The 27,600-nt window shown below is 43.4% G+C and overlaps 1 protein-coding gene across 2 annotated transcripts in view; it reads right to left on the bottom strand.

Moving 5' to 3' along the window:
• Nucleotides 1-27,600, bottom strand: part of LOC141991179 (VPS10 domain-containing receptor SorCS1) — a 400,215-nt gene that overhangs the window by 38,666 nt on the left and 333,949 nt on the right. For both annotated transcript variants that reach the window (XM_074959393.1, XM_074959392.1), the window contains exons 14-19: nucleotides 27,323-27,430; nucleotides 26,901-27,018; nucleotides 25,257-25,387; nucleotides 17,784-17,897; nucleotides 15,784-15,955; nucleotides 3,079-3,265 (exon numbers count right to left, since the gene is read on the bottom strand). In XM_074959393.1, the coding sequence (XP_074815494.1) occupies nucleotides 3,079-3,265; nucleotides 15,784-15,955; nucleotides 17,784-17,897; nucleotides 25,257-25,387; nucleotides 26,901-27,018; nucleotides 27,323-27,430 (830 nt within the window). The remainder of the gene's footprint in view (nucleotides 1-3,078; nucleotides 3,266-15,783; nucleotides 15,956-17,783; nucleotides 17,898-25,256; nucleotides 25,388-26,900; nucleotides 27,019-27,322; nucleotides 27,431-27,600) is intronic.

Below are 27,600 nucleotides of genomic sequence, written 5' to 3'. Positions count from 1 at the left end.
CCCCTGCTTTCTCCTTAGCTCAGCTCCACTCTGTCTGACCCAGGCAAATCCAGCTCACACAGAGGACGGGACCTCCCTGGCCTCCTGACTCCCTGATTAGCCTGCCTGCCCTGTCATTCAGGCTGACCTGGAGCATTGGCCTCTCCTCATTGTACCTGGGGGCTGTCAGTCTCAGGGTCCTGATTCCCCATCGACCCTTCCCCCTTTTAGTACTGGGAGCTAGCAACTAAAACACCCCCACTGAATGTTAGTAAGGGGGCAACAGTCCCCTTACACAGGCTACATCATTTTCAAAAGTTAAAGCAACAGGCAGGGAGACTGAATAAGTTTGCTGCTGACCTTAAATGCCTGCTGAGATGACTCATAGATGGCCTTGTTGCTAGAGAAATGGCTTACAATCAGAAATGGCTTACAACCATGGTGTAATCTGGGCCTCAGGCCAGTTTAAACAGCCCATAGGTCTCCGGTGGAAAGGAGATTCTAGTGGTGCAGAGTAGGTGGAAGGATTCTTATGCCATGCCAGTTCCCTGCAGCTGGCATTGCAGGGGAACTGGGGCCTATAGGAAAATGTGTGGCAAAAATGTCCCCGTTCCCCTTGAATGATCTTTGCTTCCAGCCCAATGTGGCTGTTTGCAGCTGGTAATAGCTAGAGCAAATTAATGCTATTCCACCTTGGCCCAAGGGGACCAGGTCTGCACAGAGACTGCTGCAGGATCAGGGAAGTGCCAAGGGTAATGGGTGGTGAATGAAATATACATGTTATATCTAATCTATTATATGGGTGAATTTAATGGGATATAGGCATGCCACAATGAATGGCCCATCAGAAAACCCTTATTGCATACAGACTTTTAATGACATTTCAGATTATCTAAGTGATTCTAGTGAATATTGGGCTTATTTCTATTACAAAATAATATATTTCTGCTACATTGCTTACATGACTTAGGCCCCTAAGTCACTTAGGCCATTTTGAAAATTATATCTCATCTCACTTAAAAAAGATACAAAGGCCACCTTTTTAAGTATCACTTTGTAGTGTCCAAAAACTACAGGCTCATTAGATCAGCTGGCCAGACAGCTAATTAGTGCAGGTGGCTGAGTTAGACAACTGCTTTCTCTTTCCCGCTTGTAGCCTGCATAAGAAAACAGCTATTGTATCATGTGGCCTCATTAGTTTGCAAACAAGACAAGCACAATGATGATCATCCCTTTGAAAACTCCTCTTGTCAAGCTGCAGCTGATTACAAAGCCTGTGTGCGGGAAGCTGTCAGAACCTCCCTGGAAATATTACCACAGAAACAATTCTCCATTTGTTTCCAGGGATCTTCACAAGCTATTAGAAATGACGCCTGGCTTGCAATCCACTGACCTATCCATAAACAGGAGCAGGCAGGGGAGGCTCAGAGGGAGCAAAGAATTGGCTTTTCCTCAGAGAACAAGGTGTAGCCAGCTGTTTGTCTTGAGATCCAAAACTACACCACGACTGATCAGTCAATGCTGCATAGGAGGGTTAAACAAAACTCGAACACAGCATCTTTTGCCTTCACAAACAGAGGCCTCTGTCCGTCCAATTGCAATAAGGGTCATTGGCTCTATGCAAGGGCAAATATTCTGCCAGCTAAGAAAAAAATACAACTCAGCATTGGCCCCAAAACTGAGAAATTCCCTCCAACTGTCAAGGCCTCGGCGTAAGGAACCACATGGCTTAAGTCCCAAAATGTGACCCCCAAGTTACAGAGTAGTTTCAGAGGAAAGGAGTTTCGTTTCTCTAAGGCATTATTTTTGGACTCAATGCCCCAGGATGATGCCAGGAAGTGCCATGCTGCAGAAGGTGCCATCTTTCAAAGGAGGCATAAAACTGGGTTCCTGACCACCTGCGATCATTAAGAGGGGTGATTTTCCAAAGACCTTCCGGGGGGCTTGGACTCCTAAGTCCCTCGGGTAGCTTTTGAAAAAGCTCACCTTAAATCTACCATGGCGCCTTTCACAAGAAAGAGCTGTAAGCCCCAGTGTTCCAGCTAAGTTCCCCCTGCAGTTTTCTGTAACTATAGGATTATACTTCACTCTGCCCTGAACTGTTTGGAGTGTTGTTGGACACTGTTAAACAGCTGCTGCCTTGCACCCTAGGGACAGCTGCATTCCTGGTGAATAAAGTAACCTCGAAGTTGCAATCTCTGTATAGGAACTTATTGAATGCCTTGGGATCCTCTGAAAGAAGTATGCTATAAAAGTGTCAGGTATTAATTAAGAACAATTTCTGTAGCCATATTTCCAGGGTTTAGCACTTCCTTTCTAAACAACATGCACGTACAATAAAAAACAACAACCCACAACTCCCTTTTCCACCCCCCACCCCCACACAGAATCCTCGAGCTAAACCTTCAGGAGAACTCTGGGAAAGTTCAGAGATGGGTCAGAACTTTGTGGCTTGAACCAACGCTTAACCAGACTAAAAGGAAAATTACATGAACTCTATCTAGGGGCATAGGAAAATTTGGGTTTTAAATTGGCAGCAATTGACATATAAGGAAGTTAGAAAGAAAAGCAGTGGAAGATATTATTTTTCTTGTAACTTTCTCCAGATTCAGGAATTTGGTTTCCATCATGACAGAAAGGGTGATTTCCACTCCAGAAGTGGCTGCATTTCAGCAATGGGCATATGATCCCTATGTATACATACAGGTCAAAATTTTTAGAAGTAGCCAGCGATTCTGGATGCCTCCATTTTTGGCTGCCCATTTTGAGACTTCTTAAAGGAGCCTAATTTTCAGAAAGCACTGAGCACCCGCCCTTTGAAAATCAGATCCCTTTCTTTAAGGCATCTCAAGCTGGGGACCTGAAATTTGAGGCACTAAAAATGAAGAGTTGTTTTTTTTAAAAAAAACTTGGCCATTATCCATGAATAGTTTTTGAATTCTCTGGCTCTCAGTTTGGGGAAGGACAAAAGCTCATTCTCTCTGACTCTGCACATGTCTCAGAAGGTCTCCTCTCAGACAGGGAGCCTCCTGAATCGTCTCTAAGAGAATGTAATGTTTCTTTAAGATATGTTGTAAACCAAACACAGTAATAACATACAAGTTACATGTAAGTACAGGACAGTGCTGTCCAATCCCAGGCTGTTTGCCACCTGCACGGTCACTCGGAATATGCCCACATTCTGGTAGACGTGCTTGATCCCGTCCTCCGTTGAGCTGAGATTGACGTACGACACAGCGATGCCATCTCCAAAATCCACCTGAATGATCATCCTTTGGACGTCACCCTATGACAATGGGGAAGGAGTCAATAAGGAAAACGACTCTTCTCTGACTGGACTTCACTAGTGGCCTGAACCTACTCCCACGGACTTCAGACCGGGGAAAAGATTAGGCTGTACAGCTACAGGGAGTGATTTCAGAGAGCAACTCAGGATGGTTCAGAGATTTTGCAACAGCCTGTGATCCCTTTCACCTGGCTCGTAATGGCTGTTACCTGGCTGAGAGCTGTTCAGTGACCTGTTTGAAATGCGCTGGAAGTTCTCTACTACATAGGTGTCCACCTCATAAAAACCACCAGCACTAATTGGTCCCCATGTTGGCTGGGTCAGGCTGAGGACTGAACAGGCATGGTGACTAATCTCCCCTCCTCCTGCCTAGAGACGGTCCCAGCAGTACAGGTGTAGGGTATGCCTGGTGCTGCTCTTCTGTGGGTAAAGCTAAGGATATTCGTCCCCTGGGGTGCCTACCTGGCACTTCTGGTTATCATTAAAAATAAAAAAGGAGGCACATCAGCAAAAAAACACAGCCAGGAGCTCCATGTTCCATGCAAGAGCGGAAACCCCGTTACCTGGAGAAAGCCTGTTATGTGGGTTGATATTCCACACTAGTGACTGAACTTGCCACAATGAGCTCCACATCCAAGACATTCAGCGGGGAGCTCTTTGTGTAAGAACAGGCAGAGGAAATGAACAAACCTAAAACCCAAAGGACCCACACGGATTTGTGTCTTTACACACAGCTTTACCGACCAATAGCATTTTTGATAAGCCGGTGCTCTTTGAATAGGACAAGGAGCAGAGACATGATTCAGATACATGCTTGCGGGGAGACCCTGTTTCTTATGCTCTGGAAACATCAATGGAATGCTCTCATGTCACTGCTGTGGTGTTGTATCCAGTACGGTCCATTTTCAACAGGCTGACAAGACACACGGAAACAGCCAGTGGCTGTTGTAGGCCAGCCTTCCAGGTGGGACACTGTAACTCGCCTTAACTCTGTACATAGTCGCTATTAAAAGCCACTTTTGAAAGTGCCTCTCAATAGGACCGCTGTGATTACTGGGCAATACAGTTACACTCTCCTTCTCTTGCTACAGAGCCACCTCTTATACAGTCTGGCACACTGGAGCCTTTGCCGGTGCCTGGATCCTTCATCTGGAAGAAAGCCATTAGATTAACAATTTAGGACAGTGCATACCATTGGGATGAAAGTATATGGAATTTACTTTAATTTTGTTTCCTTATTTTTCCAAAAGGGGCTGTCACCTGGATGCCCTAATAAAAGTTATTAAAAGAAGCACCTGTTTCCAGGTAGGTCTAATTTTGTTTTGTTTTAAGTTGTTGGGCTGGGTGGGGAGGCAGAAAAATGACATTTTGAGCTGAATCCCTCACACTTGTTCTCCGCCCAAAGATTTCACTTCCAGGGTTGTGGGGACAGAAGTGAAAAGGTCAATACAGTCCTGCTGCCCTATTTTGGGGGAATCAGGTTTGAAGATAGGATGGTCTTGTGATCAGGAATGGGTCTTGTGGACTGGGGCTTCTGTATCACATTCCTGGCTCTGTCTGAGTTCCTGTGTGACTCTGGGCAAATCATATAACCTCACTTTCTAGGCAGCATAGTACTGCCCTACCTTCCCAGGGGATTGTGAGGATAAAAATCATTGCTCGTGAGGTGCTGAGATACTTTGATGACAAGGACAATATAAGCAATTAGATAAAAAACAAACAAACAAACAAACCACCACAACAGGTTTTCTCTATATACACACATGCAAAATGCTGGGATCTAAATTAGCTGTTATCATTAAAGACAAAGATCTGGAGTCACTGGAGATAGTTCTCTGAAAATATCTGCTCAATGTGCAGTGGCCGTCAAAAAAACTAACAGCATGTTAGGACCCATTAGGAAAGAGATAGATAGTAAGACACAGAATATCATAGTGCCTCTATATAAATCCATGGTACATCCATATCCTGAATACTGTGTGCAGTTCTGGTCATCCCATCTCAAAGGAGATCTAGCAAACTAGGAAAAAGTACAGAGAAGGGCACCAAAAATGACTAGGGGGATGTAATATCTTCCATCTGAGGTGAGATTAAAAAGACTGGGACAGTTTAGCTTGGAAAAGAGACGTCGAAGGGCGGGCTGACAGATCTATAAAATCATGAATGATGAGGAGAAAAAAAGTGTGATTGGCCCATGCACATAACACAAGAACCACTGGTCACCCAATAAAATTAATAGGTAGCCGGTTTAAAACGAACATAAGGAAGTACTTCTTCATATAATACACAGTCAACCTGTGGAACTCGTTGCCAGAGGATGTTGTGAAGTCCAAAAATATAACTAGACTCAAAAAAGAACTAGATAAATTCATGGAGGATAGGTCCATCAATGGCTATTAGCCAAGACGGTCAGGGATGCAATCCCATGTTCTGACTAATACAAGCTGGGACTGGACTACAAGGGATGGATCTCTCAATAATTGCCCTATTCATTCCCTCTCAAGCATGCGGCACTGGCCAAAGTCAGAAGACAGGATACTGGGCTAGATAGACCACTATGGCCATTCTTATGTTCTCATATGTTAAGAAGAACTGCAGGTGCTCTTAGCAAACTCTATGGGCTTGTGTGTGCAGGAATTTATTCTGGAATAGCTATTCCTGATTAACTGTATTTGTGGATGCTCTTATTCTGGAATACAAGCATCCAAACATGGAGCTAATCAGAAATTGTTCATCAGGAATAGCTAATCCACTTTAAATACCTTCTTCCTTACCTTATTCCAGATTAATTTTCATGTGTAGACAAGCCCTTAAATAAGTTTGCTTTATGCCCGGTCTACACTTAAAACTTATATTGGCATAGCTGAGTTGGTCCAAGGCATGAGTAAAAACCACCCGCTAGCAAAATAACTATGCTGACAAAACCCCTGCTGTAGACAGACCTATGCCAACTGAAGAGGGCTTCTGTCCATGTAGCTAATGTCGTTCAGGGAGGTGGGGTAGCTATGCTGGCCATATGGTATGTCTTCTGTTGGCGTGTGCAGTATCTACCCTAGCACAGGCTCTGTAGTACAATCAGAGTGTTTTTATTTAACTTGGCAGTGTACCTAGTCGTTAGTGAGATGTTGCTATGCTTGAGAAGATTGGCTGAGAAATAAGTTACGGAATAAGGTTTGATTCAGCAAAGATCTTAAGCATGTTCTTAACTTTAGATCTACTGCATTTAAGCATGAGCTTAATCTACCTGGACTTCAGTAAGGCATCTGATACAGTTCCACATGGGAAATTATTAGTTAAATTGGAGAAGATGGGGATTAATATGAGAATTGAAAGGTGGATAAGGAACTGGTTAAAAGGGAGACTACAATGGTTCATACTGAAAGGTGAACTGTCAAGCTGAAGGAAGGTTTCTAGTGGAGTTCCTCAGGGATCGGTATTGGGACTAATCTTATTTAACATTCTTATTACTGACCTTGGTACAAAAAGTGAGAGTGTGCGCTAATAAAATTTGTAGATGACAAAGTTGGGAGGTATTGCCAATATGGAGGAGGACCGGAATATCATACAAGACGACCTAGATGACCTTGTGAACTGGAGGTCTAGAAATGGGATGACATTTAATAGTGCAACGTGAAAGGTCATACATTTAGGGACTAACAACAAGAATTTTTGCTGTAAGATGGGGATTTATCGTTTGGAAGTGACAGAGGAGGAGCGAGACCTGGGTGTATTGGTTGATCACAGGATGACTATTAGCCATCAATGTGATGTGGCCATGAAAAAGGCTAATGTAATCCTACGATGCATTAGGCGTGGTATTTCCAGTAGAGACAGGGAAGTGTTAGTATCATTATGCAAGGCTCTGGTGAGACCTCAGCTGGAATACTGTGTGCAGTTCTGGTCTGCCATATTTGAGAAAGATGAATTCAAACTGGAACAGGTGTAAAGAAGGGCTCCTAGGATGATCTGAGGAATGGAAAACCTACGTTATTAGAGGAGAATCAAAGAGCTTGGCTTGTTTAGCCTAACCAAAAGAAGGCGGAGGGGAGATATGATTGTTCTCTATAAATACATGAGAGGGATAAATACAAGGGACACAGAGGAGTTATTTAAGTTAAGCGCCAATGAGGACAACAACAAATAGCTATAAACTGGTCATCAACAGGTTTAGACTCAAAATTAGCCATCAGAGGAGTGAAGTTCTGGAACAGCCTTCCAAGGGAAGCAGTCGGGGCAAAAACTTAACTAGCTTCAAGACTGAGCTTGATAAGTTTATGGAAGGTAGGGTATGATAAGATTGCCTACAATGGCATGTGACCCATTGGCGATTGCCAGTAGCAAAAATCCCCAACTGGTAGAGACAGGACAGGAGGGCTCTGAGTTTCTACAGAGAATTCTTTCCCAGATGTCTGCCTGGTGGATCTTGCCCACATGCTCAGGATCTAACTGACTGCCATATTTGGGATTGAAAAGGAAATCCCCCCACCCCCAGCTCAGATTGCCAGAGACCCTGGGGCTTTTTTGCCTTCCTCTGCAACATTTGGCATAGGTCATTTGCAGTTTAACCTAGTGTAAATGGTGGATTCTCTGTAACTTGAAGTCTTTAAACCATGATTTGAGGATCTCAGTAACTCAGCCAGAGGTTAGGGGTCTATTTTAGGAGTGAGTAAGGTTCTGTGGCCTGCGATGTGCAGGTCAGACTAAATGGTCCTTCTGACTTTAAAGTCTATGAGTTCCTCCTAGATGTAGGAATTACTGCGTGAGATACAGGAATTAGGTGAGGTTCTCTGGCCTGTGTTATGCAGGAAGTCAGTCTAGATGATCATATGGGTCCCATCTGACTTTTAAAATCTATGAAGATCCATTAACACCAATGTGACTTAAGCAGATGTTTGAAGTTAAATCACTTGTGTAAGGTCTTTGCTGAGGGCAGGGGAGACCTACGGCAAAACCATACTGCTGTGTACAAGCAGCTCCCAAGAGTAGTTTGCACACGGCGGTATTATCAAGAGAGATTTTTGCAACAATATGACATTTCCTTATGTCAGTGACTGCGATGTGTGTGGTCATGCCTACTGGTTAGAGCAGGCATCAGTAGCCAGGAATCAGAGCCCAAGATGAGAGACTTAGTCAGAGGCCGGCGCCAAGGGTCAGAGATGAAGTCAAAGATCAGAGCCCAGAGTCAGAACCAGGCGAAGTGGAATGAAGCAGGGCATTGGCAAGGCTGGAACAAGGCAGGAGCTATCTTGGCTGTGGGCAAATGCTTTTAGCAGCAGCTGAACTGTTGCTGCTGCTGGGTTTAAGGGTCAGTCTGATGGCTCTTCCAATCCATCAGGCGAACAGCGGTGTAACAAATCCGGCAGTTTACAAGGCAGCTGCGCTTGTTAGGTTACCCAGAACCTGGCTCTGCCGCAGTCTCTCATCCCTGACACTGGGCACCAAAAATAAAACACCCAACTCCCCCAACCCTTCTTGCTATAGCCTTGCCTGTTGCCTTTTCTAGCGTGTACTCGGCATGTTGACAAGGGTAGTGGTAGATTATATGGATCCGCAGAACCCAAGTAAAGCGAACAGTAAGCCCAGTGCACTTCTCCTGTGGCTTTGCACATGGGCATCAATGCAATGAGCATTAACCCAAGTCCGACTTCTTGAATGAGCACCATCTTCCAGCTCCATCTCTAGAGGTTTGTAATGCAAACTCTCTTAGGAGGCATGGCCACAATTTGCAAAGGTGGCTATCTATGGTTAGGTCCCCTAAACTCAGTCCCTGTATATTCGTCACGCTGGGGTAGGCAGATACCTGTTATAATAGCCAGGAAAAGAGCAGTCCTTTGGGTTGGCATTGCTAACCTGATTTAATGTATGTTACCTACAAGGTGTGGCATAACTGTCAGATGGTACACTGCAATCCTAATATAGGCTCTGATCTAGCAAAGCACTTAAGTATCTGCTTAGCTTTTAGCACATGAGTAGATCTGTTGACCTCAGTGAAGCCTGTGGCAGAGCTAGTTGAATCCAGATCTTCCAAGACCAGTGTCTTGAGCACCAGACCATTAAAAAATAAAAGCACTTTGACATAAGTAAGTTTTCAAAGTCATTCTATTGACTAACAAAACCCGACCTCTGGGGATTTAAACATATATATAATAGCACCTTCTCTATGCACAGCAAACGTACCTATTTCTTGCAAAAAATCTAGAACAAACACAGGACCTAAATGCTTTCAGCAAGATCTCTGAATCTTTTCACTTCAGCATTTGTTAGCAACATGCCATGCTGTTTGCAAAACATTGTTACACTTTGGTTACTTTTATACTGCCATTAGAATTTTGGTATATGTCTGATTATGGCCCATCCCAATCAATCTAATAAGGATGCAGCCTTCCAGCTTTCCATTTAAATTTCACCCAGAAGGTTGTAATCATGGATTTTCCATATTAAGTGCTAGTCTTTGTATGTAAATTGAAGTATTAAAACAATGAGATACAGCTCAAAGTTTTTAATTTTAGTCCCATGCCTCAGATTTAATTTAAAAGTCTTCAATTATGCATTGGCTTGCGTCTCTTTTTCCTTACAGATGTTTAAAACGGATTTAATTATCCACTGCAATAGGCAGACATTGCTTCTGTCGGGATGTCTTCCTGAATGAATGTTTTAAAAATGTGCTTTACACAGTCTTTATGCAGATTCACCCATTTTCCCCCATGGCACTTTTCCACTTGCATCCAAAAATGTGTCCTTGAAGACATTTCTTTATGGAAGACATTCCACTGAATTCCTGGGCAAGTCTGTCTGTAGAATGCTCCTTAATATGGCTCGCAGTTCAGCAATCATTAAGCATATTCTTAACTTTAAACAAGTTAAGTCCATCCTGATTCACATGCTTATCTTTAAGTGCATGCTTAAGCACTTTGCTGAATTAGGGCCTAAGGCCACCGATTAATAATGATGCTTATTGATGGTTTCTTGCAGTTTTCCTCCAAGAAGAATATTTGGATGACTACATGTAAAGTCAAATAAACTCAACCATAATCAAGTTCAAGGATGCTTGTTTCAAGTTGATTTTATTAACATTTATTAATAAGTTGTACGCAAATTGATTCTTGGAACATTTCAAAGTAGCAAGTAACAGGAGAACTGGTGTTTAGGTATGCGTGGAAACATTTACATTAGGTGGTTGAGACCAGTCATTAAAATATGTGTGTATGAAAAATGTGGCCACCTTAGAGTCATCTCCAGGAAAATGGCATTATGACTGGGTTGCCTCTGCAGCAACCCCTAGTGGCCCATCAGGGCCTGACTCCCCCCAGGTCTCCACTGGTAGGCTGCTGTGAGGTCCAAGGTAGCAGTGCTTTGGCCCTCTAGCCAAGGCAAACTTCAGTCCTACCCCATCTGGGGTGATAAGGACCAAAAGAAATGAGGAACACCCCACCCCCCCAACTCATAATGGAATCATCCAACGAACCTTCGGTGGGACCCCGCCCCCTATTCAGGGCTTGTCTCCAAACAGTCTGTGCTTCTGCTGATCCTCTAGGGTCTGGTTGTCCCTTCCAGCAGGGACTCGTCCAGCTGGCAGGCTAGTTCAGTCTCTCACACCAGGAGAAGCAGAATTTCGTCCTAGGCAGCCCTTGACTGGGCTAGGTCTCCTCCTTTTAACTCAACCTCTCGATGCCTGACATTTGCCACAGGCATAATGGGGCCAACTGGATCCAGAGTCTCTCATTAACCCTCTTGTTGCCAGTGTGGGCCATCTGCCCCATCACAGGCACACGAGTTTTTGTATTAAAAAAAAAGAATGGGGCCAGATCCTCACCTAGTGGAAATCAGCATAGCTCTACTGACATCAGTAGAGCTACAGCGATTTATATCAGTTGATGGACCAGAAATACTTGCTCCCAGATCTTGGGAAGAAGAGGCAGACCTTTTGGGGTTCTCCAACCTCTTCACTAGGTCAGTGGTTGTCAGTACTTAACCAGAGGTTCACCAATATTCCTCTCTGCGAGCCCCATATGATCGCAGGCTGCTTTTGAATTGCTTTTCCTTGTTCCTCCCAGTGACATTCTTACACCATCAGAAAGTCATATTCCACTTTGCTGAGTTTGATCATCTCTGTGAGGATAACAAGACCCAGTGCTATGAGACCTTTTCCTGATTGTCATCATGTGCTTCGTGGAGACATCATACTCTTCACTGCTAGCATTTGCTCCTTCCTTCCTCTTGTTTTGCTGTTGTGTTAAACTATGAGACTAACTGATTTTTCAGGGACAACCATGAGTTTGCATCCAAAGCTCTCCTCTCTCCTGCTCAGTCTCAACTTGTTCTTTAGAGAAGGCAACTAGACCTAGAAAGTTAACAGCTGTACAGGTCTCCGCAGATCTTCTCTTTGCTCATCAGCTTTATAGCTTTCTTGTCCTCCCTGTTAGCCCTCTTGTGTCAAGTGGAACTTGAGTATGAACACAGAGTTGGAAAGCTACAGTACATAGGGTGACTATCTACATCTCAGAACAGGGGAAGCTCTAAAGCAGCAGTGTTCTGAAGGGCCAAAGACATGAGAAAAGGTCTCTGTCTTTTACTGCACAAGAGTTGTACATGTGGCACAAGTGAAGAAACTGGTCCATCTTGGATAGCTTAGTCATTACAATCATTGATCACCACCTCCGGAACTGAGGGACTGGCCTGTCTTTGTCTCTGGGTGCACTAATTCACATATCCTCGAGCAAAATCACACATGCATGTCCACATTATCCAGCCCATTTTGACATGCCTGATGTCCTCCTCTGATGTGAAGAGCTAACCAGAGAACACTTTTGTTTTTGATACCTACATCTCATCTGCATTGGAAGGAAATGGATCTCAGGCCTTGCCTATGTATAGCTTTGGTACCTATTTAACTATTTGCATTAAGGATGTGACTTACAGAAATGGTTAAATGGGTATAATCCCTACTATCCTACACTGCCTTATAGGTGCCTTATAGCAGTACACTCGATTCACCTAAACTTAGGCCATGTCTACGACGGGTAGTGATCGATCTATCGGGGATCGCTCTGCTGTCAACTCCGGAACTCCACCAGGGTGAGAGGCAGAAGCGGAGTAGGCGGGGGAGTGGCGGCCATCGATCTCGCGCCGCGAGGATGCGAATTAAGTGATTCTAGGTCAATCTAAGATACGTCAGCTTCAGCTACGCTATTCTCGTAGCTGAAGTTGCGTATCTTAGATCGATCTCCCCCCCCTTAGTGTAGACTAGGACTTAGGGAAATAAGCTATACCAGTATAAATACCTTTATACCAGCATAACTGCATCCACACTAGGAAGGTTGTACTGCATCAGTTACCCCAATATATTTAAAGCAGTACAATGTGCTCCTCACACAAGGCCAGACCTACTGAAAGCAGCTTGACTTTTCAGGATGCTTTCAAGTAACTCTCTCATCCCCTTTTGATAGCTCCACCATTTGTGTCAGTGGTGAGCAACTGAAAATAGGTTTGCAGGTGACAGGAGCTCCCATGGAGCTCCCATGTCCCAGTGCAAGAAGTATTTCATTGTTTCTTTCGGCGTCAGTGAAACCAAAGGACCTGTAGCTGGCCAGTTTTTTCCTACCACTTCAGCAGCCAAATGATTAAGGCTCGTTGTGCAGCTCATGTGTCTAGCATTTTTGGAGAGAGCATCAGCGGTAACTAGCGCTGGTTGAAATTTTCCACACAATTTTTTTTTTGACCAAAAATGCCTGTTTAAAAAAAAGTTTTTTGCTTTTGTTTTTTTTTTTAATTCCCATATTTCAATGAATAAAACTGAAAACTGCAATTTTTGGGGGGCGGGGAGTTAGTTGTTTAGTTAATGTTTCCGCCTACTTCCTCTCCTTGTTGTTTCCTTCAATCCCCCTTACTAGTGGCAACATGGACAAAAAGGCAGGGGAGTAAGTTTTTGTTGTTTTATCAATATTTTGAATTTGTTTGTAATTTTTTTTCCAGAGAATGAACATTTAGATGCACCAAAGCACGTCAGATTTGCTAGATGCTGCTTCCTTTGCAAATCAGTATGCGAGTTTGTTCAGAGAAGGAAAAGCCTTGGTCTGCACCTACAACTTTTAGCCACCGACGCCAACAGTACCAGATTTTCCTCATTATATCTGCTTGTCATAAATATAAAGGGAAAGGTAAACCCCTTTAAAATCCCTCCTGGCCAGAGGAAAAATCCTCTCACCTGTAAAGGATTAAGAAGCTAAAGGTAACCTCGCTGGCACCTGACCAAAATGACCAATGAGGAGACAAGATACTTTCAAAAGCTGGGAGGAGGGAGAAAAACAAAGGGTCCGTGTCTGTCTGGGTGATGCTTTTGCCGGGGACAGAACAGGAATGGAGTCTTAGAACTTAGTAAGTAATCTAGCTAGGTATGTGTTAGATTATGATTTCTTTAAATGGCTGAGAAAATAGCTGTGCTGAATAGAATGAATATTCCTGTCAGTGTGTCTTTTTTGTAACTTACGGTTTTGCCTAGAGGGATTCTCTATGTTTTGAATCTAATTACCCTGTAAGGTATCTACCATCCTGATTTTACAGGGGTGATTCCTTTACTTCTATTAAAAGTCTTCTTGTAAGAAAACTGAATGCTTTTTTCATTGTTCTAAGATCCAAGGGTTTGGGTCTGTGGTCACCTATGCAAATTGGTGAGGATTTTTACCAAACCTTCCCCAGGAAGTGGGGTGCAAGGGTTGGGAGGATTTTGGGGGGAAAGACGTGTCCAAACTCCGTTTTTTCAGGAACCCAGATAAAGTTTGGTGGTGGCAGTGGAAATCCAAGGGCAAAGGGTAAAATTAATGTGTACCTTGGGGAAGTTTTAACCTAAGCTGGTAAAAGTAAGCTTAGGAGGTTTTCATGCAGGTCCCCACATCTGTACCCTAGAGTTCAGAGTGGGGAAGGAACCTTGACAGTGCTAGAGGAGTGTTTCCCAAACTTGGGACACCACTTGTTTAGGGAAAGCCCCTGGCGGGCTGGGCCAGTTTGTTTACCTGCCGCGTCCGCAGGTTCGGCCAATTGTTGCTCCCACTGGCCGCGGTTCGCTGTGTCCGGCCAATGGGGGCTGCGGGAAGTGGCGCGGGCCGAGGGACGTACATGAATTGTCAGTGGGCAGGATTGAACTGGGACCTTTGAAGTTTAGTGCATGAGCCTCTACCGCATGAGCTAAAAGCCAACTGGCTGTTAGCTATGGCTGTAGAGCAGACTCACTTTATCTCTCTCTTTCAGTGGTCTCAGCGCCACTAGATGGGACATTACACCACACCCAGAAGTATATCACTGTACAAAGAATCAGAAACCACCAACATGAAGATCCAAGTCAGTCCCTGTAAGCCGCCATGCATTTTGTGTTTTTGTGCAAACACAGATCAGCGTTTAGCACTTTCTTGCCAAACCACAAAGGAAAGCAAATGAGACAAGGGAAGTGGGAGGAAAAGGCAATCTGGGCAGTGAGGAAATCTTACTTGGGAGCAGAGAACACAGGATGGGAGATTTCATGGATTCTGTCCAATGACTTAATAAAACACTTTCGATACAAGAGGAGCCAGGCTAGGGGGAAATGTACTTGCAGATTAGAGATATGCTGAGGATACTGGGTTTTTTTAACCTCCTTTCATCCAAGAATCTCGGAGCCTTTCAAACATATTAATCAAACTTTGGATCATTGCAATGAGGTATGTTCGGTATTATTAGCTTACCTATCTGTATAATGGGTCTATCTTATCAAGAAGCCACAGAGTGAGTCAGTGGCAGAGCCAGGATTAGAATCCAAGAGCCCGGATTCCTAGTTCTCTGCTCTACCACTAGGCCACTTTGTAAACTTCAAGTTCCAGAATCTGAGCTACAAATGCACACAGCTCAGGAGGAGGGGGTGTGTGTGTGTGTGTGTGTGTGTGTGTGTGTGTGTGTGTGCACATGCGCGCACGCGCGGATGACTTTAAGACCACCCTTGTTCTGGTGGAAACTGAATGAGGCTAGGGTTCATATTCACCATTGGATTCCATCGTGATGAAATCTTGAGATCTTTTCTTGGGAGATTTTAGCCCTAAGCGCCTAAATGGTGGAAACACTCAGCCATCTCAAAGCGGGGAAATCTCATAAGATCAGACCTGTATGTGAGATTTCCGCCATCTTGGGCTGAACTGCAGCAAGGTCTAATTGGAACCAATGATCAGTCCATCTTGCACTTTCAAATCCTGTTGGGGATCCAAACCAGAAGGGACAGGCTGGCGACAGGGACAGGATTCAAGTCTGCACCACCTTTGAAATTTGAAGTGGTTTGGATGCGAGGTTCTGGTTCTGAGCCGTGGTTGATGCATGGAAGCAAACTTTGTGTCCCATCATCACCTTATATCACTTATTGCCTTTCATGCACATTCAGACTAAGATGCATTGTTAAGTGGATTTAATCCCCTACTCCAGTGTCTCAACTCAATGTCTTTGCAAGCTTGCATGATTCAGATTAACGTATGCCCAGGGGGGCCAATAAAAATAGACCATACCTCCTCCAGCTGCACCATGAGAGTAACGTTGTGCCCTTGTTCTGCGATCAGTTTCCCATCCGAAGTGATGATACGCAGTCCACGGGGGGCCTTGCCAGGACACTGCTGGGGTTTAGCTGTGTACTGTTCTCTCACGCCATCTGTGCAGTTATTAGACACAACCTTTCTGTACCTGCAAAGAGAGACACAACCTTTCTGTACCTGTGTAAGGAGGAGATGCAGGGAATCAGAAGTTCAAACCAGGCATGGGAAGTTTTCAAATTTGCCTCAGGTTGGTGAGGCTGAGGGCAATCTGGCTTCTAAGTACTTTGTAGATAAGTGGTCCAGTCACACTTTCCACATGCCTACAGTGCACAAGCAGCCTATAATATAACGTTTTCAACTGGATACAATATTCTCATTCATTGCTCCCCTAACGAGTTGCATAATTTTGCTGGACACTATTAAACCGCTGCCGTCCTGCACTGCAGAGCTTTCTGCTTCTCAGTTGGGCATAAGCCAATTCTCTCTAACAAGCCAATCTTGCACTTTAACCATCTTTCACCTGAGGATCCCAGAGCTTTTAAAACACATTAATTAAGCTTAGGATCACTGCAGTGCAGTACATTCAATATTATTAGATCCATTTTACATAAAGGCAAGCTAGATCATCAAGAAGTCACATAGTGAGACAGTGGCAGAGCCAGGATTAGAATCCAAGAGCCCAGATTCCTAGTTCTCTGTTCTACCACTAGGCCACTTTGTAAATTTCATGGTCCAGAATCTGAGCTAGAGCTGAACACAGCTCAAGAGAGTGTGTGCACACAGATGACTTTAAGACCATATGTTTTATCACAGCAATTTTGGGCCCATCAGGGTTACAGTTTGGACCCAGACCCAAGACAGAGCAGCCTGAAGGTTGCTCTGTCGTGCACTGGCTGCTGAGACTATGGCATCTAGAGATCAGCAGAATTTAGAAGGTGCTGGAGGGCAGGATCTGGCCCCAGGCATCTGAAAAATGCTTTGGGATTTTTGGAACACAGACAGCTGTAGAAAGATATCGGTTATATTTTTATTCTAAGGTTAATCTGTTAAGTGCAGCACAGCTGTGTTTATCTAACGCACAATACACTGTACACCTCTTGAGAAAATGTGTTCCTTTCCCTTGTAAGATGCCATTGTTAACCCCAACTTGCCTCTATTTAGTTTTTCTCTTTTAAGTGGATTTTTGGTGTTGCCACCACATTCCAGGGAGAGGACATTGCTGTTCTAAGGCAGATTGTGTTTATGGAGTCACAAACATGGCTACATTATATTTATCAGTGCTGAAGGAAATGGGCTAGATCCTTGGACCCATTTGTGCAGCTTGTGAGCTTACGAGGGGCTGATGTATAGCTGTCAGTTCTTTGTGCCTGTTTTATGCACCTTGTACTTAGCAAATACAATTAGAACTTGACACCTGCAACTCCTGTTGACCTTAGCTGCAACTGCCACTGATTTTAATGGGGCTGTAAAGGATCATGGAGTACTCACAACTTCAAGGGTTATCTACTTATTATTCTCTTTCTTCAAATTTAAACCCAATTCTTATTGCCTTTCTCTAGCATGTATCCCACTCTCAGCTTTAATCACTTGGATTTTCTTCAGGATTTAGGGCATGACCCACAGTCCACTGAAGTCAACGGCAGTCTTTGCACTGACTTCAATGGATGTTGGATAAGCCCATAGATCACATTTGTCCCATGCTCTACAGTTTGCTTGTAGCATCATTTTTCCAGAGCAGGTTTAAAGAAGAAAATAAAAACAAACAAACAAAAACTAGAGAATTATGGGCTTGATCCAAAGCCCACTGAAGAAGTCAATGAAAAAACTCCCATCAACTTAATCAGTTTCGAATTGGACCCTGTGTGTCTCAGGAAAAGTAGGCTTTAAACAACTCTGGGACGACAGCTTGCAGATCCCATGTGGCTGAGCGCTGCAGGGTTGGATTTGCTAAAATCATCTTCTGTAAATCCACTTACCCAGTGCTGTTGAGATAACTCTGTCCAAAGCTACAGTCTTTTGACAAGGACGACGGGTTATACCAAAACGCTGGTAGACACTGGCCATTGGTGTGACGCTCATATCCATAATCACTGTTTTATCAGAAAAATAATTGACAAGGAAATCAGACATTAACTCATCCTCACTAATATGGATGCAAGGACTCCGGGTCCCTTTCCTGCCTTTTCAGCTTGAAATGATATAATAAATACAGCACCTGGGCCTGATTCTGCTTTTGACTTCAGTGGCATTCACCTAGATTTAGGTCCGTGTAAGCATGAGCAGAATGAGCCCTCTTGTTTCTAGTCCTGGTTGTTTATGAAATCATGGCTTGTAAAAGGTCAGGCCGAGATTGGTTTCTCGGTTGAGCATGGCTTCGTGGTTACAGCCAGATCCAGGAGCCAATGTAGCAAATCCCAGAACTGCCAGCAATTTTCAACTGCTGCTGACGCAGTGATGCTTTAGGAGCTGAACAGCTTAAGTCCAAACTGATGTTATGTGGACAGAACACCGCCTGCGGCCTAAAGCAAATTTGACAGCCCTGAGAAAGCTTTCTAGAGGAACAAACTCCCGCACAGGATTTTTGGTATGGAACAGAAGGTGGCTGGGTTTTTTTCATTTCTGCATTAGTTTGGAAAAGGAGAAGTTCTCCATAATGTGTGTGTCAAAAGGAGGAAGAGGACTGATCTGGTGGAAAATGGAAATTATTTCTCTCTTAATTTTCCCCTTGGACCGTAACTGGAATGCTGTTGAGACACTGGCTCTGTACACTGTCCTGTACATATTCATCCAGTTGCATCATGGCTTTACAATGGGGAATATTAATTACACAATGCTCTTGGTTGCCTTTTTTAAATTTTAGAACATGGTCTTCTTAGCAGATCTCCTGTTCTAAAATCCACTCTCCTTTGTAGAAAGTGGCCTGATAACTACCTCAAGGAGGAGAAACTTCTTAGAGGAGGCTTGGATGGGAGTTAAGACCTTGAAGGAAAGGAGACAGGACAGGAGACACAGGAAGTGGAAGGAGCCAGGCTGACGGGATTGTATATAAAGAGACCCAGGGAGCTCCTCCTGTAACTGGACCAGAGATGGCATTCCAGGAAAGCGACTTCTTTGTTTTTAATTCCAAAGAAGAGATGGTCAAACGAGAGTAAAAATTGTAAAAACCTTTTCCCTGCTTTGACGTCAAAATGCTGGCTTTCAAAAGTTTCAGTTTAATTAAAATTTTGAACTATAAGCAACGTTGCAAAGGAAAAAGTCATGAACAATTTACAATACTTTTTGCTGGAATTCCAGCAAGATTTGCCATCAAAATTTGAAAGCTTTAAATATTTCAGCCAGTTCTATTCCTGAAGGCCTAGAAAAGAAATGGTGCAAGGTGGTTTAAAAGGATACAACTGAGAGTAAAGGAATGAAATTGGCCAAAGGAAAATGTAGGCTGAATATCAGAAACATCTTAGTGAGGTCTAGTTGACTATGGAATAGTGTTCTTGAGTGATGCATTGGAAGGCCCATTGTCTGGCATATTTAAAACTGGATTTACAAAGTATTTGAGGATATAATCTAGGAAACAGTCCTGCAATTTCCAAGCGATGGACTAGATGACCTAAAATTATCTTTTTCCACCCTTAGTTTTTATGATTCAATTTTCAGGAGCCTAGTTCCTAACATACCAATGACTGATCATTGCTTAAGGGCTTTAGAAGTTCAAGCCAGGCTTGCCAGGCTGCCAACTGCTCCTGTAATCATCCTTATTGGAAGAAGGACACCAGGGCTATGGAAATATTCTATAAGGAGAAGTAAAATAATTTTCATTTGCTTAGAGAGAACAAATATTTATGTACAAACAGGACCTCGTTTCTTTGTAATTCCATTGTTGCCACATTGAAACGCTATATTCCTGAGTTATCATGTGTCAATAAAATTAAAAATCTGTAACACTATACACACAGCTAGTCCATAATCAGTTTTGTTTTTCACCTAATAGTGAAATCCGCCCAGAGGGGATCAGCATCCAAAGTCCAATTTAATCCAACAATATTGGTCTGTAATTTCATATTACACACACACGCACACTCTACAAGTCTGATTACAGTTGAAATCATTTGGGTACTGTATTCAGGCATCTGGATAGACCAAACCTGAATTAACTAGGTTTGGCTGTGTTTGTTCCTCAAAGTCACACAGTGAAATTATATGTTCCGGAGCAGAAATAGTTTTCCGAAGTATAGAAGTTCTACTGTGACCTTCTGAGCTTTGCAAGTCTGTGCTGCCTTGATACAGACATACAGAAATGTCATTTACTAGTAAATGACATAAACTGCTCTTCCATATCTCTCTAGGGATGCACCAGCTCCTCTTTCCCCTCGGCAGACTTGGAAACTAATGAATTTCTTGGCTACTGTCTGGTGCACACAGAGCACTGAGGATGGCAACAAATTTCTGCCTACGGCTTGGCACAACAGGCTTTGTTGCAATGGAGAAGGAGCAGCATCAATTGGATCACCGTAGCATAATCTAGACTACTGAAATCTGAATGCATCAGGAATGAACTGCAAGCAACTAGCAGTCTCATTGCCAGACATCTGGTGTTCAGACTAGATACATTTTGTGCCAGACTCAGAACAGCACAGGTGAGAGAGATGAAGTGCTCATCAATGACAGTGCAGCATATATTAAAAGGGATTATTTTTATGAATATTAGAGTTCTGATTCTGCTCTCAATTATACTGGTTTTTCAGTTCTCACCTCCACAGGCTTAACTCGAATCACACCTAATTGGCAGTGTAAATAGATAAAAATCTTGATTGCAGGGATCTATAATTCGGCTTCTATTTAGGGTCAAAGACTAGAAGGAAATCTAAAAATATTGTAGACTCCCCAGACCAAAAACAAAAAACAAAAAACCAACTCTGCAAACTGGCGTTAAGGTTATAAATACCATTTAAGGGAAAAGAAAATCTTAGAAGAACTTCATAGTTTACATTATCCTGTCTCAGCATAATATACATACATACACACACACACACACGGAAAGTTTCAAGTTAAGGTTAAACTATTAAAAGTCAGATCTGAAAAAGAAAGATTTGATTTTCAGGGCCCATTTTAAGAAAAGGAGAAGTTATCAATAATGTGTGTGTCAAAAGGAGGAAGAGGATTGATGGGTGATGCATGGGCGATGCATGTTTACAGGCACTGGAAGGGAAAGTTGGTGGCAGAAGAACATGAGGAAGAAAAAAGAAAATCTTGGGTGGATGATGTGATATTCTGGATGGTTCAAAAGGACTATTCATCCACAGAGATTAGCGGAGGATCGTACAGAATGGGGTACCATAGTTGCAAACCTCCAGTAATGGAGATGCCACATAAGAAGAAACTATTAACAAATCCGTCACTGCAAAGGATAGAAATGTCCAACTAGGATCTCACTCAGATAACAATAACCCTGTCCATGGACCACTCTGCTCACATCATCCAAAAATCAGGAGACATCTTAATGCCTGAACCCAGGATCTCCTCCACACTAACCAGCTGACCTTAACAATACAGGTCAGTGCTGTCAGAAATTGAAAATGCCACCTGCCTTTTGACCTTTAAACCCTACATCCATTAAGTGACACAGTCAAGGTACCTGGGGATACAGGCATCTTTAATTCCATACGGCCATGGCTCACCTAGCTAAATCCCCTTGTGGAAAAGTCCTACAGAATTTAATAGAACTTGGTAACCTTTCCATGGAATTTTTAAAGTGACCTTCAGAATAGGGATCTAACTCTGTCTTAAGCGTTTTTTATTGCCACCCCTCGCTGTAGGATCCAAGACGTAGATCTTTAAAGGCATTTAGGCACCTTTTGAAAATCCCACTAGGTGCCTATCTGCATCTTTAGGCACCAAAACACCTTTCAAAATCTGGCCCCAAGTGCCTAAATAATATATCCGCTAATAAACCATTACTTAAATGTTTACAAGTTCTACAGAAAAAAGAGATCATTCTCTATTTAGTTCTATGGGTGTTCAGAGTAATTTATATGCACACATACTCTAATATCTATAGAACCCTATTAGTTTCATACCTATCAATTAATTAGGACTTATTTGGTTCATCTAACCTCAGATACTATAGCTGCAGCCACACGGACAAGCCTTCTTAAAGGCCCCAGGAAAACTCCAGAAATATACGTGTTTTAAAGTAACTACAGACAGCTTAAACCCCTCAGTGTAAATAAGAATCAGGCCCAATGGGAATACTAATGGAATAAGGTACTAGAAACTAGCCAGAAGTTAGTTGACCAAAGAATTGACCCAAACAAGGATTTCTTTCTGTGACTACAGGTGTTGCCATGGGAGAGATACTGCTGTGAGAGTGTTCAGCTGTAGAAAGGACTAAAATGTCAGGTGAGCTGTAGCTCACGAAAGCTCATGCTCAAACAAATTGGTTAGTCTCTAAGGTGCCACAAGTACTCCTGTTCTTTTTGCGGATACAGACTAACACGGCTGCTACTCTGAAACTGGTAAGTTAGTGCTTTAATAACATGTGATTAGCGGTGTAATCCATTTACCCAAATGAATAAGTACAATCTAGTTTCTAGGCAGTTGCTAGGAAGGATTTGCCTTAGGAATGGAAGCTAAGTGCAGGTTTACTTCATTTCTGAAGCACTATTGCCCTCTGGCTGTGAGCCACAGACCATGCAAGTACCTGCAGCTTTGCCTTTGTCCCCTAATGTTTTCTTCTTTAGCTAATTACAGGGGAGGTTCCCTAGCAGGAGAGCTCACCAAAGCCGGAAGTTACTCACAAGGTTGTTCAGCCTTGTTGAGGGGGAAACAACCAACCTAGCCTCAGCCAGTAGTTCTCTGTTCTTGGTTAGATAATGATTGTAAATGTCCCCCAAATTCTATGAGATTTCTAGGAGAGAAGCTTTACAAAAATTTTTATTTTATGAGGGCATATTTGTTGCTTTGGTCAGGGGAGACACACAGAAGCACCCACACGCAATTTTAGATCCTAAGTCAAGATTGACCTGTGTTAGCACAACAAAAAAGGGCCACACATCAGTGGAACCAGCAGAATTGCTGTCCTGATGCCATCTCCTTCCTCCAGATCAAGGCTTGCTGTTAGTCACTAAACTCATTTCTTTCTCTTTGGCTTCCCAAGGTCCTCTGGGAAATCTAGGTAAAACTAAGTGACTTTTTATATTAAAAGGCAAGCAAATCAAGTGGCCTATTTTAGTTATTGCTACTGAGCTGGGCTTTTTCCCAGGACAATACGGTGGGCTGTGCGGACACCAAAATGGATCAAAATCAAAATCCAATTCCAGAAAGTGAATGAATCAAAAAAGGAGAGAGAAACAAAAAGAGAAGAGGAAGGGTCAGTGATATTTGCCCCAGTGACTGTATGTTTGTATCTTCTGTGCTACAACAAAATCATAGTCATAAGAGCTGGGAAAGTCCTCACAGCCGAGCTAGACCTGTCGCCAGCCAGCACAGCATTGTTTTAATAGTATTTTGTCCAGCTTGCTTTTAAAGGTCTACCGGGATCCTGGCCTGATTTTCAAATTGTACCGACCGTCATTGACTCCCACAGATTTCAGTGGGATTTGTGGGTGCTGATCAGTTCGGAAAAGAAAGCTGCAGGTTCCAATGCTGCAACATTTCCTTGGGAGACTACACCAAATCTAGCAGATGTCTCTCTCTCTCTCCTCATGAAGTTTTCTCCATTTTTTTTTTAAGTAAACGTAGAAGAAATATGCTTTTTTCCTCTTGTAAATTTCATCATTTTGCTCCTAGCTCTACAATGCAGTGCCGTGCCTGGAGCCCCAGATTTTCAGTTTAAGTGAAAGACAACTAATAAAACCCCCTGATTCAGTTTTAAGGAAATAAACAATGAAAAAAGAGAAAACACTAGAGGGGAGGGCAGGGGGTGACGGTTGGGGGGGTGTAAAAGGATTTTCAACAGAACTGACTCCCTGTATCCACAGTAAATTACAACTGGTCAACCCCAGGGGCAGTCCTCACTTAAACCTTGGCTGTTATGGTCCCCAACAGACATTCAGCAATCCAGAGTAGCTGGAGCCCTGGCCACACCCCAGTCATCCCCTAAATTCCTCCTTAGCCTGAGCATGCTCCTGGCACACCCCTATGTTGGAAAGGGGTCAGATTATGATAAGGCCATTCCACTGGTCCTACCCCACCCAGGCAATGCCCTTAAACCCATGATATTCCCCAGTGGGAAGATCTGGCTGGTTCCTGTCTTCTTTACACTGCCAGAGTGATGTAAAGGAGCTCGGATGCAGCTCAGAATCAGGACCTCTATGTGCATGAAATGTCAAGAGACGCAAGGAACCATATGATGTGAAAATATTCTTAAAAACAGCTGGAGCTCAATGGGATGTGAGGGAGTCACAATCCCAATCCTTGGGAAGACATATCCAGACAAGAATAGCTAATGACAGTGCCCAGCTGCACTGAATGATCTTTTCGTGGTTACACATGGAGCCGCTCCTCTCTGTTAGATCACAATACCCTGTATTCCAGAATCCCAGCACGCCTGCCACAAATCTCTTTGGGGGACAATGCTCTTTGAGGATGAGATCATTAAAGCAGCTTATCAGGTTTGAGTTACACTTGCAGAGTTAATTTATGGCACCAGTTGTTTTTATTCATTTGTCTTGGCTTTTACTGGCTGTCTGTTTTATACTGAAAAAAAAATCAATCAATTATAAGAGAGGACAAAAACAAGTAAAAATCATCATATCCTTGGAGCAACACATACAACAAGGCTGCAAATAGCGAATGAGCTGAATCTCTTAGGGCCCATGTTACAGCTTATGGGTTTCAGAGTAGCAGCCGTGTTAGTCTGTATTCGCAAAAAGAAAAGGGGTACTAATGACAGCTGATGAAGTGAGCTGTAGCTCACGAAAGCTTCTGCTCAAATAAATTGGTTAATCTCTAAGGTGCCACAAGTCCTCCTTTTCTTTTAGCTTATGGGTTGAATTCACAACATGTCACAGATCCTGGTGGAGGGCCTCTGGCAATGGAAAGGGCACCCGGAGATGAGCTTGGCGCAGCACAAAATAACCACAATACCTCTCTGCTCAGGAGTTCACGCCTAGACAGTTCAGCCCCCAAAGTGTGCAGTGCTGCACAGGATAGGGACATGAGCTAGACAACAGGTGGATATGTCAATTCAGCCTCATTGGAGCCTTTGCAAATGGTGATCCTGACAATTTCTTCGGGGAGGTTAATGCTGCCTGTTCCAGCAGATCTCTGAGTCACTCTTTTCCTGAGCTGTTGCTTTATCCTTGCACCAGCAGGGGGTGATCGATCTACATACCTGCCCAAACATACTCCTCTATATATCTGCAAGGCTAACCCTTTGTATGCAGATCAAGTGAGTATCATGTTGGCATGGGCAGAAGCACATCTCTCATGTGTATCCCATCTGCATTGCTCACCAATCAAAGTCTGCCTCCGTGCAAACACATGGTTCCGATGCCATGGCCCCAGCGTATTTTCCCTGCATGCACTTCTTCTCCGATTTGCGTTTCCTGTAGATCCGTTTTGCTCCCATAATGCATGCTTCTCCCTGAAAACAAAAACAAAACAGTCTATCCTTATGCCATCGTTATCATTTTTGTCACCCCAATTTGGTAAATTTTAACAGTTGTGTTGACTGTATTACAGGATGATTCTGTGGGCCAAATTCTCTACTGGTGTAGAGGAGCAGCAACCACTGTTGAAGCCAAAGGGGCTGCATAATGTATACCAGCAGACAATCTGGCCCTATCGGCTAATGTGTGTATCCAAATGTGGACCAAAAACTTTTCCACAAAGTCCAGGAGTATTTGAATCCAGAGTTTTGATTTGCGGATCAGATTGATTTGTACCGTAAGTACTGTAACAACTGACAGCACAGACTGATCCCTCTGATCTCTGAGATACTGAAGAGACAGAGCTAGTCCATTTTTAAAGTCTTCTTTTTCAGCTAACCAGCTCTACTGAACTCTGTCATTTGTTTGTACATAAAGCTACTCCATACATTTGGAGTGCAGGATGAGCGTATTGTCTGTTATGCACTGAACTCAAACACTTGTTATATAACTGACTCAAACACCCTGCAAAATATTTTTTTTCTCTAGGGAAATCACAGAAGAGAAGGCTGAGACTTGCACTCTCAATAGGAACCCAATCTAGAGGCAAGAATTCGGGGCAGTCTTCCATTAATAGTTTCACGTGCTCAGAAGCAGACGTAATCAAAGATGGACTGTGCAGACCTTGGCTTTGTAGCTTATGCAAGCACAGAAAGACAAAAACAAAATACATTTGTCAGGCTTGTTATATTTTACTCCAATTTGAATTCCTGGATGTAAATGGAGGTTTTTTCGCAGCTTTGCCTGGCTCATGTAAACGAAGGGCAGAACAGTGCCCAGTGTAAAATAGACTTCACAGGAGATGTACATCAGCTGACAATCTGACCCATAGTTGGGACTTCAGGGTGGCATGTGTGTCTCACTGGAACAGTCAATCTAAGCCCATCCCACTTTAATTTTATATTACCTCTTAAACCCTTTCCCAAGAAGTTTATAAATAGATATGCCCTATTCTCTGACAGTGTAAAGGAGTTCAGCTCTATTTACTTCAATAAGCCACTAGACCATTTGGGCCATAGTTTATTCTAACCCTACAGAATATAAAACACCACGTAAAAAGTGTCATGAGCTAGAAATTATACTCTAGGGCCTAGATTCCCAAAAGTATTTAGGTGCCTAACTCCCACTGACTGTATTGGCACTTAGATGCCTATTTACTTTTGAGGATCTGGGCCTATGTGACTATCTGAGCCATGCTTGCAGGTGTCCAGGGAAAACTTGGAACACCTGCTTCTTTCTAAGCCCTGGCTTGCATCCATAGAGATGGAAGCAGCCCATAGGCTGCAGCTTGAAGTCAGTGTATAATTGAAATGAAATATTACAGACCAGTAATAGTTTCATCCGGTGACTCTGAGCCACCAAGTTAGCAGGAAAAGAGCTTGGTCTTCACCAGTGTTCAGCTGCAGAATCATCAAGACCTCAACTCACATCCAGTTTCATGCTTCTTACCTGGCTATGGAGCTGCCACGGCCGGTAGTCCTCTTCTGCACATCTCCTGTCAAAAATGGACTTGTAGTCCACTTTCACCAGCTGCCACTCCGAGCGATGGCTGAAGTGTCCGAACACTCTACAGAGCACAGGAAGGAAGAGTTTATACATTCAAAGGCATCGCCAATGCAGCCTGCTCAGTATGGAATTTACCCAGGGTCAAATTTTCAGAAGCATCAGAGGGTACATCCACACTGTAGACTTCCCAGTTCAGGGAGATGTAGCTCTTTTGGAGCTAGCACCTAAAAATAGCAGCGTGGTCCCATACATAGCCTGGACAGAGGTGTCCTTACAGAAGGATCTGGCCCAGGTAAGTGTTTATGGTGCAGTTCTCATCAGAGTTTACTTGATGTTGCCTGTTTTCCCTTTACACGGTCACTTACGTCATGATCAGAGTCTCCTCGCCGGGCTCACCCAATACCCCATCAACAAAGAGTGGGATGGACGTGAAGCTGTACTTGCTCCAGGATCTCCCTTCATCGAAACTTAACCTAGGGGGAAAAGCAGAAGCGTCACCATCTCTCAGACACAGCTGCAGGAAATGGAGCTGCTCGACATAAAGAGACAAAAGGTAGGAGCCGCCTCAACAGCGAGGCAGGCCAAGCTTTACAAAAAATGACTAAGGATTTTGGGTGCCTACTCCGAGTTGCTTTAAAGGTGC

This window comes from Natator depressus, chromosome 7, assembly GCF_965152275.1.
Source record: "Natator depressus isolate rNatDep1 chromosome 7, rNatDep2.hap1, whole genome shotgun sequence".
Lineage (NCBI taxonomy): Eukaryota > Metazoa > Chordata > Testudines > Cheloniidae > Natator > Natator depressus.
The sequence above is the reverse complement of the archived record's forward strand: the minus strand, read 5'-3'. Positions and strand labels throughout refer to the sequence as shown.